Raw genomic sequence first — 14413 nt, 5'->3', positions numbered from 1 at the left:
AGTATGGTGACGTGGTAAATTATTGTGGATTATCGCTAATCCTTCACATATATCAGCGTTGTGCTGGATTACTTGAAGGTAGTTGTAAAAGCCTATTTATATAATATAAATGATAGCTCAGTCGGTAAGTTCTAGCTACAGTCCCTTTCACCAAGAGCAGGCAGACCTTCAACACGGTATTTACAGAACAGGGAAATTCAGGCATCCGCCAATTTTACTTCAGAATATCGATGGCAGACAGCACCAGTATAACACGAAACACTCATAACTCTGACGACATGAATATAAATTATACGTTAAGGCCAGGGCCACAACTTTCGGGGCGAGCAGACGGGTCTGGTGCCTTGAGCGCCGGACAAGAGAGAGGGGGCTGAAATTTCCCCTTTAAACCCTCTCTTAAACATTACTAGGGGGCGCAAAAATGTGTGCTGGATGACCAAGAATCTAATTGCGGTCCTGTTTCCGGCACGGACCAACTCGTTAGAAATTCCCCAGAGTAATGTTTGCTAGGTTCAAGTAAGTTATGCCTATGGTTAGTTACTCGTAAATATTAGTCATAGCAGGGTCCCTCAGGGTGCAACAGTGCTGTTGCACTCTCACATTCATGAATTTCCGAGGGGGGGGGGGAATGCTCGTCCTCTCTCTAAAGAGTTTTGTTAAAGAGTAAGAAATGCTTGTACAGGGTGGATAGTACCGACCGCCCAATAATTGCAAAAGTGATTCTTTGGAAAAAAATAGTATAGAAAAGTGTTTTCCGCGTTTTGGGGTAGGACAAATATTTAGGGAGTTATAACGTTTTGAATTTTTGTGACGTATGATTTTTTTAACGGTCAGTTAGTTACATGCCAAACAATGAACGAAAGTAAAATTATTCCCAACAGAGGGTTGCAAGCTTTTCGAAAATGAACTGAAATATTCAATCCCGTTGGAAGCCAAGTCAGATCTTCCTTTTTCCTGATTGGAGCTTTTCCTCTTCGTGAAGAGTAATGTTATACCAAGAGTATCTTGTTATTATGTAACACAGTCGACCACTATAGTGGCGAACTTATCACCAGATTTATAAAGCGATAGATCCCCCCTTGATTTTGATTGATTTCCCCCCCTCAAAAATCAATACTTTTTTGCCAAAAATATGGTAATTTTCTCTCCATCACTGCCAAGTCAATTTTTTTTGAGAGAAGGTACATGCAGTGTATAGTGTTTACTGCGCGATCGTTTTTTTTTACTCTGCCGTTTTAATCAGATCACATGTCGATCAATAAAATGACAATCTGTTTTGAGCAACCTTAAAATTTCATTGAAACTGTTACGCGTAAAAAGCTTCAATGAATAATGTAAAAATGGTAACTTGACGAAGGAGACGGATGGAAATAGTAAAATACTAACAACGATTAAATCAGAAACTCAATTATTTTATGAATTGACATTCAACATAATTAGTGGTTTCTCGTATTTTTCCTATCGAGTATATTCATCCATTCACGCATTTTCACACCAAATTCTACAAGTTGCAATGAAGATTTTTCGTTTCCTTGTGATTGCAATTGATTTTTATCAAGCTGAAATATTAACGAAATTCATTTCAGCCTACTTGATTCCCGCAGAACTTTGTCACTTCTTCAGATAAAGCTTCATTCGGGGGGCGTATTTATATGAAGAGAGGTTGACAGTGCCGTTTTAACGCATGGGATCACCCGGGTACGGCCCACGGGCCTCAAGAGAAGAGGGGCCTCACAAAAATGAGATCTGGTTGAAATTTTCGAGAATTTGCCGGGTAGGGCTTCAGAAAAATCACTTGGCCCAGGGGCCCCATGATGCTCTTAAAAGGTCCTGGTATTTCTAAGCAGAAACGGACTAATGTTGCCGCCCCTTTGAGATGCACCTATGTGTCGTTTTTCGAAAAAAAAAAATTATGCTTTACCTTTATATAGCTCTCAATTTTCAAAAAAAATGAAAGCCATCTCTTTACTGTTTATTATTCTAAACACGGTTTTGAGTATTGTTTCATACGCGCGCTCATAACATAAATGAGATGCAGTAACATTTTTAAACTGTATTTGTTAAACTTCACCGTGACAATTTGTAACTGTGATCGATTTCATTCAACATGCTTATTTTCACTATAAGGAATTTATAGCATGAAAAAAAAAGACAATTGTCTCGGGGCCTTAGTAGCCCTGTCAGTCCCACCCTTGTGGAGGTCACGGATGCAACATTTAAATTTTCGGAAACTTCAGAGTTGGAACAGGAAAAAAAAACAACTCATCTCATAAATTGTTATTGAAACTTCATTCATTTAAACGAGACAAATCAAATGAATCTTAGGGTACCTTTGTAATCAGTTAAAAAAAAACCAAACCAAGTTATGTATTTTGTGTACGCTCGGTGAATTTAGCAGAATTATGAAGTGGCGTAATCATTTTTTAAAGCGTTATAACTCCTTAACCACTTTACTATCAAGGACGTAATATTGCGTCCAAACGCCAGCGGAATAAATTCAAACAAGTTCTTTCTCTCTGTTTTGTTTCCTCTCTTTTCATCATCGTGAAGCTTTGTTCCAAACCTGTAAATTTTTCTCCTCTTGGTTTTTTTGTATACCCTGGTAGTGATTCCCCCCCCCCACATATGATGTATCTTATGAGAGTGAAAGAGAACAGGTAGGATGAAGGTGAAGAGAAATCTACTCTGTACCTACATTATTATCAAAAATTATCTATTTTACCGTTTCTCCCTTTCATTTGTCTTTTTCCCCTTCTCTTTTTTATAACATGCGGTTAAGTTAGGACCGGTTACCATATTTATCGCCGATTCGTCAAATATACAGCATGCAAATTTCTCGCCAATCGGTTGTAAGCGAAGGGGTTATTGGTCAAAAAACTAAAATCACCTTTACATATCAGTTTTTTTACAAGGAACCGCGAGTGTAATTATTGGACGGTCGATAGTATCCAACTCTGTATACATTAATGTAACCTATTTTCTGGAATCAACTAATTTATGTTGAAACAAGACTTTTTTTTGATACTCGAAGGGTCCTATTCCGAAGCCGTTCCTGGGTATGAAGGAGTTTCAGATGCGCTCAACTGCTCATCAGGACTACTGCCATCCGGCTTGGGGTATGTCACCAAGAGGTTTTGATTGAAAATATCTTTTAAATGTACTGTAGTTCTCGAGCAACTAGATTTGACTTCCGAATGCTCCTTGGAAAGAGAATATATTTTTGTTGTGGTGAGATAAACAATTTTTGCAATGGAATCTAAGGTCGCAAACGACTTTTATTTTCAGCGTGTTATACAAATACAAATACAACGCCACAACAGGCAAATTGCCCAACGAGGTGGCTGACTTAAGAATATCATGGATCCCCGAGCCATTTTTTGGAGGCCCTACCTACTACTGCTACACCACACATGCACCCTCCCCCCACCCGCGGAACCCCCAACGAATCGGTACATGCGGGAATGTGCGTGTACGTGTAGTGAAACCTGACGTGAATTTTGTTGTTTCTCTGTAATGCTTGTTATGTGTAGTGCTGCCATCTGCCACCAGTTTTTCTAACTATAAGTGAAGTGTTATGATTGAATGATTTATCGTTGTAGGACTGTTTCTCTCTGTGGCGAGACTTTTTAACGGGGAGATCGGCTCGCATTTGCGCCTTGAAGTTGGGAACCACAGAAAACCAACTTCAGCCGACCACATTATTATTTTATTGATTTCAATTAACAGCGGAATTCAAGCCACTAGCGCTAAAGAAGGAAGAAAAAGAAAGGTCATATATATATATATAAAGTAAAGAGGAGAGAGAGAGAAGAGGGAAAGAAAGAATTTTTGCTTTGCCCTCCGAAATCCCGTGACAGGAAGGAAGAAACTTCCTTGTCTATCCTTATGGTATGAGCAAGTTTGCTATATCTTGGCGACTTCTGAAGTGGGGCAATGCACACATTCCCTGAATAAATGGGTTGCGGCAGTGTATTTCCATTGAAAAAAATTGTGTGTGCTATAATCCTCCTTATTTTGGTGGCAGAGTTATGATACTGTTTAAAACACGAAATTGGTAAACTTTGTTGTAAATTGACCTGGCCAATGTCAGAATTTCGGGACTTTGGCCAGCTAGTTCACGAAGTGGCTGGAGATCCCTGACCAAAGTCCGAAAAAAAGGCATGATTCGGGGTCATCGCCAAGTTGGCGTATTTTTTCGTGATAATTATGTCCAAGTTAGCTATGGCAATCCATCATATTGCGGTCACGATGCGGCTTTTTTCCCCTAAATTTGACAGGAAAAAACTACGTCTTTTATTTTTTCAAAATTTTTTAATTATGAAAATAGTTTTTTCTTTCGTGATATGGAGCTAATCCAATACAGCTTATATATCACACGTTGGCGATGAAAAAAATGAATTGGAGCCTACCGGACTATCTTACATCAGCCCATCGAACTTCAACCACGGACTTCCATCCACTTATCGAACTGGTCGGCCAAAGTCCAATTTTCAGTAATGATTTGGACTTTGGCCAAAATTCTCGGTTACTTCATGAATTAGCAGTAACATACACGCTTGTCACGTAATTAAGCATAACTAAAGCTAGAGCACATATAAAGAGCGGACTCGTTGTCCACCTTCTTTGAACAAAATACGAGTTTGCTGCTCCGAATGACGTCTAATCAGGGCCGCAACTGGAAACGAAAGCTTACTCTATAGTACGGGGCCAATATACATTTTGGCGTCCCCTCACCATAATTTTGAACGGAAAGAAAAGAGTGAAATCAGTGCCCGGGGCGCCAGACCACCTGCATTGTGGTCCTACGTCAAATCGTTGAGAAAAGAGCAGAACAGGAAATATTGACTGGCTGTAGCGACAATTCTGCCCTTACATTTTTGCTCAAAGATTGCGGATGAGTCAGCCTGGTATTTCAGCTCTAAATCTATTCTCTCCCTCGGAGGGCTATAGATTTTGTCTCGAGTGAATTTCGACACATTTTTAGATTAACTTGAAAAAAGTTTATCAAATTACTACCATTGATATATTCATTTGAGTACCTTTATTTCCAGGTCCGCAGTGCTTTGAAGCTCCTGCATACGCGCTGCAAATGGCAGTGGAACCCGAGCCATTTGATAAAAAGCCACAGGATATGATCATTTGTGGTCCAGGTGAACTCTCACACTTATACTGTTAAGAAAAATATAGGACTAAAATTATCAGATTTCCAAGTAAATTTCATGTTTATATTTTTCGCCATCGCAGTGCCTCTGGTGGAAGGATGTCGCAACATGCGATGGGACACGACGTACAGCAGTGCTTTCAAGTTGCCTCCAGTACCTAAAATCGAGTTTCCTGACGTGTGAACAACAGCTGCCGTGTTAGTTTTTGAGGAACAACAGCTGCCGTGTTAGTTTTTGAGGAACAACAATTATTTGGTGAACTATCCCGAATGTACACATTCTAATTACATGCTACAATGCCAAAATGAAGTTAATCGACAATAAACAAGTATGAAAAATTCAGCATTGCTCGATAAGACTAATGTTCAAAAAAAAAAAATTTACTGTGCAACTCTGACAGCTTCGATTTCCCTCTTGATTCAAGTAACAGTTTTGTGATAACATTATGGACTACTCTTATGGACTACTAGCTACAAATTTGTATTTGTGCCCTTCCCGTTAAGTGTACATCAAATGCAAATTATTTTAAAAAATACATTTATTCAAACACTTTGGCACAAAGACAATGAAAGATAAGTATAACATAAATATAGTATAACAACATTAAGCACTTCCGTTGAAAGGCTAGCGCAGTCTTGAATGATTGAAAACTGAATGTCAAAATTATGCATGATAATTGTGCTAGCGAAAATATTAGAATTTCAGAGATATTGACTTATCTTTAATTTGCTTTAGATAAATTGAATTACCAATATTGTGGAATGGTTGCTGACCGATATTGATGTTCGATAACTCTTGCCAAAAATCTTGCTAAAACGAATAACAGACCTTACAACCATCAAGCTTATATTACTATTAATATAATAAGGAGTAATATAAGCTCGATGCTTACAACATCCAAAACTAGACAACACTTTAGTCACCAAAGAATGATTTTTGATCCACTTCTTCCGCATGCGCAATATGAGAAAGGTTACTTTTTTTCAGAGGGGGAGGGGGGCGCAAGTTTTATTCTCAAACCTCTCCTTCAACATTACAAGGGGGCGCCAAAATGTGCACATGCCCCGGGTGACCAAGCATCTAGTTGCGGCCCTGCTCGGCCCCCCTCGCACGTCGCTTTGCTCTTCGGGCCGATAAAGGGGCCCCCTGCCCCCGGACCTGAAAATATCAACTCTGTTTTCATCACCACAACCAGAAACATGGCAAAACTGATAAGTTCAAACAGAATGTTCCAAAAAACGGGTGCGGGTAATACTATACCGCGGCCAGAAATGTTCTGAAGTTTCAATTTTTACTAGAAAGATCAGAACCAGAACAATAAATTAATTTAAGAGATCAAGTAATTGAAGATGGAAGGGAGGGGAAAAAAGTGACAGCCGATCTGAGCGGGATTCGAACCCTCAATCTCCAGTATATCTATTGTTACACGTCGCCAGGAAATATGTTGGCGCCAACCAACATTCGCCAGAAAAACGCAAGTGGTAATAGAAGCAATGCACCAAGCAGCGCACAAGTAATGGCGCATGCGTGACATTACTGATCAAAATCCTTCTTTGAGGACTATGTGCTATACAAAAGAAAACGGAAGCATCTCGCTACAGTGTTGTGCAGATTAAGCATTGTCAGAAAGCGCATGCATGTGCTTTTCTGGCGACTGTTGGTTGGCGCCAACACATTTTCTGGCGACGTTTAATATAATGGATATACTTGTGGCTACATAGGTTTGACATCCACAATAGGTACAGTGGTTAGAGTGTGAGACGCACATAGCAAAGGTTGTGGGTTCGAGTCCCACAAACTCGGCTCATTTGTATTTTATGCAAAGCTGGTTAAAGAGTAACCAGCTTTGATTTTATGCTACTCTCTGCAGCAAAAGAGAACAGCATTCGTATACATTTGAAGATTATGACTGGAAGAGGCTATCAGTGACTCAGGTAAAACATTAACCAGTGTTTCACAGCAATATAGGGTACCACAGATATACTTTAAACTAAGGTAAAAGGCGCCATATTGCAGGGCTTGACAAATCAAAAAATAAATTAGGCACTAGCAAAAATTTCTAGGAGTGAAACATTTTTTTATGGAGCCAAATTAATTTTTTTTGTGTTTTTCCCAAAATTATGTATTATCCTGAGGTCTCAACTTAGTCATCACGCATAGAAAATTTAAGGTGCCAATGCCTATGTTTCAGTTGCTATGGTGCCTTGGATTTCTCAAGCCCAACCACATTGTGTATGAAAATACCAAGGGTGCAGTGAACATAAAAAAATTCAGAATCCCTCGTTTCAATAAAGAATACCCAAATGAGACTTTTAAGTATGTAACTTACTGAAGAGTCTCATTTTTTCCTATGCTAGGATGAATCTACTCGTGTAGTGAAGAATGCAGGGATAGATTCATATAAAATAGGAGAGCATGGAAATGGTAATAATTTAGCTTTTTTTTCAGAATTTATCTAAAATGTCTTAGGTACGGCCATTTCTTAACATTGATGAATTCCGTAAAATATGAAACGCTTAAGGGAATAAACATTATTCATGAAAATTTTCTTGTGACAACAGCTGTGAAAGCAACTGGATGGTAAGGATCATTTAAGGACATGAGTGAAAATAATAATTTTGCAGCACCAATATACATACAAAAGCAAATTTTTACATAAAACTACATATTTTGATAAAGAAAAACATTTTCACTCAACACAAAAAACTAGCGCAACCAGCAAATTCTATGAAATTAATACCATCTCGAAACAGTGTTGAAGTGCCAAAAACGTTTAGTGAAATCGTAAATTTACGTACAAGTTTGTGCATGTTTTGAGTGTGTGAACATTCACATGCATACTAATCTCATCCATCAAAGCAAGCAAATCGAAATTGCCATATCTATGTGCAGCTCTTTTATAAAACATTGCATGTGGTGTCGATTTGAGTATAAAAATTTTAAAATTCAGTATAAAAACCTCACAAAGTGCAACAACATGGTATTTTTCACTTAATTTCAATAGAATGAATAATATAATGTTTGGTATAAATGGATTTTCGGTATGTCTTATACTGAAAACCAATTTATTATATACGTAACTGATGTCATTAGGATATAACAGAGGTTTTCAAACCTTCTGAACTCTTCCCTTTCTCTAGGAAACTTTTCAGTTCTTCCCGGAGACATAGCTTACAACCTTGGGCTGTAAACTTTCTCGCAGCAGAAAAACATGTTTATTAATCAGGCCTCAATGCAATGCCATCGAAGCAGGTAGATGTGCGAGCATGCGTAACAGGTTTAAATAACCCCAAGAATATATTCAGAAATCAAAATCTGTACATAAAGCTCAAGAATGAGCAACCACAGATCCAGGGATTTAGCGTGCCTTCTCGGGGTAAACATTTTCTTGGGGGGGGGGGCCCTTAAAAGGGGAAAAATATGCAAAATAACTGTACATTATTTGTGAGGGCCCCCATTTGGCTCCGGGCCCCGGGTTTCCCCAGCCTAGTTACGGCTCTGCACAGATCTATGAGTACTTAAGATGACAATGCTATGATGCATGTGCGGTTGAGATGCGTCAGCTTCGGGAAGTATTGAAAAATGTGTTTTCAAGGGACAGTGCTATCGTTACGGACACAACACTGAGATGGCAGAACGTTCCAATTATATACGTAGGACAGTTTGTTCCTGTATTCAAGGTGACACATTCTTCCTTTCGTCATGATGTTTCGGTATTTCTTCTGCATCATGGCCTCTGTTTGTTTATGCGTTACTTTGTATGAATTGAAACAGCCTCGTGATTGGAATTCTGTGTCAAAATTTGGATCATGAACTCGCCTCACATTCAAGGGTGCTAGCCATGCACCAAGAGAGACGTCTTCATTTTTATACAATGAAAATATATCAATGTTTGTAGATAGGTATCTAATCAAATCAGCAGTAAGTACATAGCCTCCGCCTTTGGCATAAGGTAGGTAAGTGTCGCATAGGTTCCAGCTTTCCTCCATCCATTTACCTCTAGTCTTTACTTGAGCTCTACCGTCGAAGAACCCAAGGTATAATCGCTCACGTGGCCTCTCGCTCAAGTCATTATAAAGGGTGTCTAATCGCACGAAACTGTCGTCATCCACTTTCAGAAGAAAAGTGTAGCTAGCATGTAAATCTGCCCACCTAAGAGATTCAAGTAGCTTCTTGGACAATTTAGAGTAGGAATCGCTCACTTTCCGAAGAAGAACAAGGTCCCTGTTTGAAGCGCTCTCTTTGACGAGGTCTGTTTTTGTTGTAGAATCTACAGATGCGACTCCGATCACAAAGAAATGCAAGATGTTCCGCCTTCCTTTCAACATCAACCATGTTTTGCGGATGGTCTCCCTTCTTTCAATGTTGCCAGGTGCGCTGAATATAAGTACCAGGAGTTCTGCGCGGTGCCCAACTGTTTTAGGCTTGGCATCATCAATCACACTACGTGACTCAAAGGCTCTGACGGCACATTGCTCAGTATTTTGTGCAACACCATACAGATAACCAAGCCAGAAGAAAAGAACCAGTGGAAAGAGAAAAACTACGGTTCCGAGTGGTTTCGAAAACAATCTCATAAATATCCAAAACCTTAGGATAAAAAAGAGCAAAGAAAACTAAATCAGTAAAGGCATTTGAACATGCACATAAAAAAGACACTGATGTAAGAATGAGAGCTAGCACAATTTGCAATACAGTAAAACATACATGCTCAACCCATGGCTCGCGGAGTCTTCCGACGTGGTAACAACCTAACACCTAATTAACTTTGCAGCAAATTTATAGATCACTTGAGTGATTTGTGTAACAGTTCCAGATCATTTAAGTGACCTGCGGCACAGGTTCAGATCACACAAATGGTCCATGGCACTGTTCCAGCTCACTTCAGTGGCCCATGGCATTGTTCCAGCTCACTTAAGTGGCCCGTGACACATTTTCAAACCAATGAAGTGGCCCCCACTCTCCGGAAAGGTTGTCAAAAGGCCGAATTGACATTGGCTATTTGGTGAATTTTGTCTTTCCACCCCCAAAAAATATCATATACATTTTTGTCACACAATGGTGACAATTTAATTTACATTATGCTTACGATGCACTTTTTGGGGATCAAAAACGAGACCAATGGTCTTTTTTTCCCAGGGGTAAATTCTTTATTAATATTTTTTCCCTCCAAAATGCAGGGATTTTCTACAAGCACAGTGAAAATTTGGGAGATCTAATTAATTTTCAGGCTAAGATTCCATAAGCGGGGTTGCGCCAAATTCAAAAGAATTCATTCGCCGGCTCAAAAATTTCGGGGCACCAAAACTACTTAGGACCTCCCTCCCTGAAATGGAGGAAAGGAATCGGCATCTATTACTTCAGAATATACAGAAATGGTGAGAAATACCGATACAAAAAATTTAAACACACGATTAAATGTAAATTAACACAAAAGTTGATAAAAATTCAGCACTGAAAGTAATTTTAAACTAATGAGACAAATCATTTCCCCTTAAACTAATGAAAATTTTAGAATTTGTGAATTAAAAATAATTTAGAGAAATAATTCCAGAGTTGATAGAAATTCAGAATTAACGCAAGAAATAATTTAAAAATTGGTGAAAGCCTCCAATAATTTATGCCAGGCCAAAGAACGCGCAGGGCCCAGTGTGATTGCACTGCTGTAAAACCCTAAGGGCAGTTCTGACACAACACCCAACCAAATTTCTTGTTCACTGTTCAAAACCATGCTAGAGTCACATTTCTCGTCTTGCAGATGTCACGCTGAATTCAGTCAAAAGATGAAGTTTTTTTCTTCTGACTGAAGAATGCTCATCTATTAAAAAAAATCACAAAAAAAAGAAAGCATGACGAAAAACAGGGCTTCGACCTATTGCTCAATAAATTTTACTAAGGGCGAAGAGTTTAATAAGAAATTAGAATAGCTAACATGCTTGAAAAACATCATTATTGCCAATGAAAAGTCTTAAAGCGCAAGGTAATCAGTTGGCGATAAAAATAATAGCTGAACTTGGAGTAACCCGCACACGGAATCTTAGCTTATTTTTCAGGAGTCCGAGAGATGGAGTAAAAATCTGGAAGACTTGACGGCTATGATAACTGCACTAGAAAAATATTTCAAGTTTCACATTCATTATCAATAAAATGATTGGGTTTCATTACCTTGGTGACATCAATTCTGAACAAAAATCAACAGCATTCCTGGCTGAGCGATGAATATCCTATTCCGTCCACCACATGCAATATCCTGAAGAAAGAAAAGGTGAAAAACAATGATTTAATAGACACGTTAATGCAGACAATTTTTGTGATTGTTATAAAGTGGTACTTCAGCTTAAAAATTTGTTCACTTGCTACTAATCTAGTCACAAACGAATGATATTTCCAACCTGCACACAAATACAGTGATACCACAATGTTCAATAATTCTCGGACATTATTTATCACAGAAGAATGAGTACACAGACAGAACCTGTCTATTTGGTGTTTCTTTAAGAGTAACTACCCTTGCAATTACACATTTTTACTATAGTTCATACAGAGATGTACATATGGATTGTGCAGGCCTTTTACTGTCACATCCTCCAATACCTCTTCGTTATACGCTGCATTCAGGACTTAAAAATCACTATCCCTTAAGCAAATTCTTTCATTTTTCTAAAATTCGGACATTGGACAGGACAATGTCTGAATTTCGGGCTTTGGTCAACCAGTTCACGAAGTGGCAGGAGATACCGGGCCGAAGTCAAATAACAAAAGACATGATACTGGGGTGATCGCTTAAATGGGGAATTTTTCCGGCATAATTATGGCCATATTAGTTATGGCAACTCAACAAACCACAGTCACGATGCTGCAATTCTTTTTTTTATTCTTGTCGCATGGAGCCAATATAATACAGCCTTTATATATATATATGCCTTGTACCACACATTAGCAATGAAAAAAAAAACATGGATTTGATGTCTACCAGACCATCTTAAATCGTCAAACTTTGGCCTGCCGAAGCATGAATCATTTCCGAAAATCTGACATTGGCTGATTTGTGAATTGACCGCACTTCAGGCTTTGACAGTAACATATTCAAGCGTTTGTTAGCCCCCTTTGCCCTCCCCTCTTAGTTTCGGCCTTGGCCCAGGTTAGGAGGTTCATAGATGAATATTACAACTATGCATATAAAAAGAATAGACCACTATTATATGTCCCTTCCCCCCCAAATCCCTAAGTTGAGCCATTGCAAAGAATGTGGGTGGGGGGGGGGGCAAGCAGGTCATCAGGATTTTTGGGGGGGGGGGCGGCAGATGTCATTTTCCACCCCTTTCACTGCAAAATTTGGTAATATTTTCCTGTGTTTTTTGTTTCGTCCCCCCTCCAAAAAATATTTACTCAGAGCAGTTGCCCCCCTTTGCCCTCCCCTTCTAGTTTCGGCCCTGGCCCAGGTTAGGAGGTTCGGTACTCCTTATCCCCCACATTATTAATTTTTCAGCAAATGATATGAAAAACTGAGATTGATCTCTGAGACCACATGCTAGAGCGATGTTAGCATCCCCGCTTGGGGGGGGGGAGCATGGTTACATGAATGGGTTTGCTAACTACCTAAAGTGAACCCCCTAAATATTTTACAATGAAGCTTAAAAAACAATGGAAAATTTTCAACATAAACATACATATATTTGAAAATTTTTAAAGTAATAGATGACAAGAAATGCTCCTATAGATATGTTCTATCCACCATACAAACAAACACCGACTGCTTTTCTTTTTGTTTACAGTTCACACAAAGTCAACACAGTAGGGATAAACTTAGGGAATATTTTCCTATCATCAACAACATTAATAAATTGTTACCATAATTGAAAAAATAAACCGTGACATCTCATTGACGCAAAATTCACATTAAATTATGAATTTACGATTGAAAATTTTCAAAACGAACTTTATTAGCTCTCTCAATAAAATGAGCATTCAAACTAAAACAAAGAAATAGCTGAATACTGTGTAAAAATAAATTGTGTCCAGGGAAATATGGACAGGATGTATGGTCACACATGTCGATCAGATAGTTTTTCTTTTCAATCGTATAAATAAAAAAAATCATCATTTGATTTTGTTTTTCAATTCATTGCTACCGATAAAAATTTCATTATTTGAAAAAATTTCTCAAAAAAATTTGAAAACTTGATCGCGAACATATGAAAAAAAAAAACTATCCATAAACACTGAGCTGTCCATAAATCAACTACTACTAACTCCTTTTTTAGAGGAAAAATAAGGTACAGTCCATGATGAAAGAATTTTTTCCTCCATGGGTACAGTCGGCCCCCCGTATTCGCGGGGGTTACGTTCCAGGGGTGATCGCGAATACGGTAAATCCGCGAATAACCGAAACCATAGTTTTTTCTTGTATATACAAATACAAATACAACACCACAACAGGCAAAATGCCCAGCGAAGTGGCTGAGAGAAAGATGCCCATAACAAATATCGATGTCATATATTTCAAAAATAAAGTAACCCAATTAAAAATGTAATTAGAAACATTATAAACAATATATACACATGATAAAATATTATACAATGCCCATAAAGAATACTTATGGTTGTCTTATAAACAGCTCGTTTATTGAACAGCATGGGAAGAGCAGGGTAACGCAGAGGTATAAGGGAATGTAAAAGAGGGTGCAGAAATTGTTGGCGATGTTTTCTGAAAGAACATAGTGATTTCTATTGGCCGTTTCTTCTTCATATCATCAAGTATGTTGGGATATGATGACAAGGCTTCCTCTACCAATTTTTCTACATGTGAAGAGCGTACCATAGACGGATCTATGTTATGAAAACAATCTATTGCTGATTTGAGCGTGCGAAGCCCTTCCGCTATGTAATAATAGCGGAATGGTAAACTTGTCTTCTACTTTTTTAACTTGATCTTCTTAATCTGGTACCGCTTCAGTTTCAGGAGCAGTCAACTGCATTAATTGCTCTTCGATCAATACCTCTAAACTGCTGTTAATTAGCTGTTCGACTTCTATATCTATATCATTGAACCATTCTCCATCCACTTGTTTCGCTAACGTGACAATGTCTCTTCAGTTGTCTCTGTAGAATTGGTTGTGACCTTTAGCGCACATTGTGGCCAAAGGGGTTAATCCAACCCGAGGTGACCGTTTCTCTCTTGGGAGTTGCCACGGCTCTAGTGATGACAGTAATGCCATTAGCGAGCCTTCTAAACATGCAGAACTCAAGTT

The 14413-nt window shown here is 38.6% G+C and overlaps 1 protein-coding gene across 1 annotated transcript; it reads right to left on the bottom strand.

The window, feature by feature from the left end:
- Window positions 1-7917: 7917 nt before the first annotated feature.
- Window positions 7918-12944, bottom strand: LOC149084435 (beta-1,3-galactosyltransferase 6-like). Its single transcript, XM_089234825.1, has 3 exons — window positions 12833-12944; window positions 11328-11412; window positions 7918-9752 (listed from the first exon to the last, which is right to left on the bottom strand). The coding sequence occupies exons 2-3, from the start codon at window positions 11336-11338 to the stop codon at window positions 8753-8755; spliced, it is 1011 nt and encodes a 336-aa protein (XP_089090951.1). The 5' UTR covers window positions 11339-11412; window positions 12833-12944; the 3' UTR covers window positions 7918-8752.
- Between the last annotated feature and the right edge of the window lie 1469 nt (window positions 12945-14413).

Source organism: Pholcus phalangioides, unplaced genomic scaffold, assembly GCF_987345545.1.
Source record: "Pholcus phalangioides strain wild (caught in Gottingen) unplaced genomic scaffold, Ppha-v1.0 ptg000008l_1, whole genome shotgun sequence".
Classification (NCBI taxonomy): Eukaryota; Metazoa; Arthropoda; class Arachnida; order Araneae; family Pholcidae; genus Pholcus; species Pholcus phalangioides.
Note: the sequence above shows the minus strand (reverse complement) of the source record. Positions and strands in the feature narration are given on the sequence as shown.